This window comes from Orycteropus afer, unplaced genomic scaffold (genome assembly GCF_000298275.1).
Source record: "Orycteropus afer afer isolate SDZICR_OR568_19922 unplaced genomic scaffold, OryAfe1.0 scaffold00202, whole genome shotgun sequence".
NCBI lineage: Eukaryota > Metazoa > Chordata > Mammalia > Tubulidentata > Orycteropodidae > Orycteropus > Orycteropus afer.
The window spans coordinates 5,293,330-5,296,185 of record NW_006921789.1 but is presented as its reverse complement, the minus strand read 5'-3'; the positions used below and the strand labels follow the sequence as shown (position 1 = coordinate 5,296,185).

General features: G+C 34.5%; 1 protein-coding gene across 1 annotated transcript in view; it reads left to right on the top strand.

The window, feature by feature from the left end:
• The window catches only part of ECT2 (epithelial cell transforming 2), a 111,637-nt gene extending 109,001 nt beyond the window's left edge, over positions 1–2,636 (top strand). The window contains exons 23-24 of the mRNA XM_042781954.1: positions 888–1,034; positions 2,523–2,636. Coding sequence (XP_042637888.1) covers positions 888–1,034; positions 2,523–2,636 — 261 coding nt within the window. The remainder of the gene's footprint in view (positions 1–887; positions 1,035–2,522) is intronic.
• The last annotated feature ends 220 nt before the right edge of the window (positions 2,637–2,856 follow it).

Here is a 2,856-nt window from a genome sequence, read left to right as displayed (position 1 = left end):
AGTGGCTAAGGCACTTGACTGCTAACCAGAAGGCTGGCTGTTCAAGCCCACCAGCCACTCCTCAGAAGGAAGATGGGGCAATCTACTTCCGTAGTGATCCTGCCTCAGAAACCCAAGAAGAGGTTGCTATGAGTCGGGTTCGACTTGACAGCACATAACAATGACAACAACAACAACATCCTTTCCATTATAGTGTTGCTTTTGTGAACTGTACTTCAGTAGAAATGTATTATTGGTGTTTTAAGTCTAGGAATGTTTGTGCTTCTCTTAAATATTAAAAGTTTGCCTCAGAGGACTGTCAGAAGACCTGGAGTCTATTCCTGCCTCTGGAAGTATCTCTTAGTCTTTTGTAATGCTGATGAAGACAGCTTCCTTATTTACCTTTTCAGTGTTGCTGGGAATTAGACAGCTACATAGTTTACTGCCAAATTTACACATTTTGTTTGTTCTTTCCTTTGAGGAAAGGCCTTGTACTTTAGTCAACTTTGTATCCCTCAGCACTTAACATGTGTGATGCGTAAGTAGATAAACATGTTTATCTGATGATGATTACAATGAACTTCTCTCTTTCAATAAAGAAATTGAGGTTCAGAGTGGTTTTGGATTTATCCAAGATCTCATAGACAGACAGTGGCAGAATCAGTCAAGAACTCAGATTTCTTCTCTTCTAGACCAAATTTTTCTTCTTACTCATTCCCAGCTGCACTGCAGTGCTCTACAAATTCAAGATGGACTAGTCTACAAAGAACTACATCTTCTTACTGTTTTATACCAAGTACTATCTGTAGAAAAACTTTTAGTGTGTATTTGGCTCTGATTGTGCGCAAAAGTTCTTAGTCATATTAGATTTGTCTAGGCTTAATTCATTATGCTGTCTTCAAACCTAGGTTACAAGAGCATTCTCTTTCTCCAAAACTCCAAAAAGAGCTCTTCGAAGGGCTCTTATGACAGCTCATAGCTCAGCAGAGGGAAGAAGCCCACCCAGCAATGACAAGCATGTAGTGAGTCGTCTGTCTAGCACATCATCATTAGCAGTAAGTGTCTTTGATTTCATGGGTTAAATGGTACTCATGTTTATGGAGTTGGTATGCAACTTACTAACTTTTTAAAAATGGAAATTTCAATACCCATACCATTTTTTGCATTTCTAACCTCTTTATAGGCTAAAGGCAACTGAGAATTAATTACCTTACTGTTAATGAACACTTAATGTATAGTTGTTAGATACAAATTTTGTTGGGATTTGAGATATATTCTAAAATTTCTAAGGAATATTACCAGTCTGACCTACTACTTTGCTAGGGAAGATAGTAATCGTTCTGTCCATACAGATTGGTTCCAGTAACAGAGCAGAGACCGAGTTTTTTTCTTTCACTATTTTTGTGAGTAGAATATGATCTCTGCAAAAATATGAATTTCAAAGAATGTTATAGGTTGTAAAAGTTTTGTATTTTTTTAATGTTTCCTCAACAGTTGACATTCCCAATTGGCTCATAATTATTCAAAATTTCTAAAGTTCATTATTATCACTAAGTGTATGTGTGTATATATATATCTGTTCTTTGTAAAATTACCAGCCTAATCTTCCTCAGGTTAAGAAAACTCAGTGAGTGTCACTTTTTAATTATGTGTCCCTAGGCAAGTTTTTTATTCTTTGTTATCTTCATTTTTCCACATGAGAGAAAAATGCTGAGTAGTACTTAGTCATAGTGTTGTTATAAAGACTAGATGAAACCCTGGTGGGTTTGAACTGCCAGCCTTCTGGTTAGCAGTCAAATGCCTTACACACTGGGCCACCAGAGCTCCTATGTGAGATAATGTGTGTGTATGAATATGATGTGATTATGTACTGAGAACCAGTTTGAGTGCTTTTAAGAGCATGGGGCTCTGGAATCAAAGTATTCAAATCCTGGTTCTACTATTTGCTAGCTATGTGACCTTTCTTCTATGTTTTAATTTCACTGTGTATAAAATGAGTCTAAAATAGTTGCAATAATTAAATTAGTTAATATATTCAAAGCTCTTAGAATAGTACCTGAGATAAAGTAAGTGCTTTAGTGCTTTTTAAGTGGTTACTTTTTATTATATAAAATTTTATACAGGCAAAGCATAAAATAGTAAACAGTTGTCTTAAAAGTGAGTTAAGTCTTTGGTTAATACATTAAGGAGTTATGGCTAAATCTATCAGTAAATTTATGTGAATTTTAGATTAAGGTTGGCCTTCACTAATGGGAGAGAAGTGGTACTTAGTTGATAATCTAAATATATACGAAGTAAGGATAAGCATTCATTTGTAAAATTTAGATTATGAGGTTTCTGAAGGCCAAAATACTATTCCTTGTTTGTTTTCTGCATCTATAGTAACTATTGTAAACAATACTTTTCAAGTGAAGAAAAATGAATTTTAAGAAAAATTTTAGAAGATAGGTTTGTATTCTCAATGTCTTTGTCACTTGTAAGAGTTACCTAAAATATCTTTAAGACATTCATGTCTTCTCAGTTGCTTGTTTCTGTTCTAACAGATTACCCATTCTGTTTCCATAAGCAGTGTAATTGGATTTACTGATAAGCATGTTTATGTTCAGCGCTCAAACTCAACTGGTGGGCGCTCTCAAAATGCTGGTTTCGATCTATAAGTCATTCTACGTACCGAACTAGTTTTTCAGAGTTGCTAGAAGGAAAGATTGATTTATCAAATTTAAAAAAAAAAAATTCTATTCAGATTATCTTTGACATTTGTGAAGATTTAGGAGATATGCCTAGCAGTAATGAAAACAAGCCTTGTAAAGTTTAATGTGAGCTGATTAGCTATTTGAAATTTATATTTGTGGAAAATAGAAAGTATTCTTTGTCCAC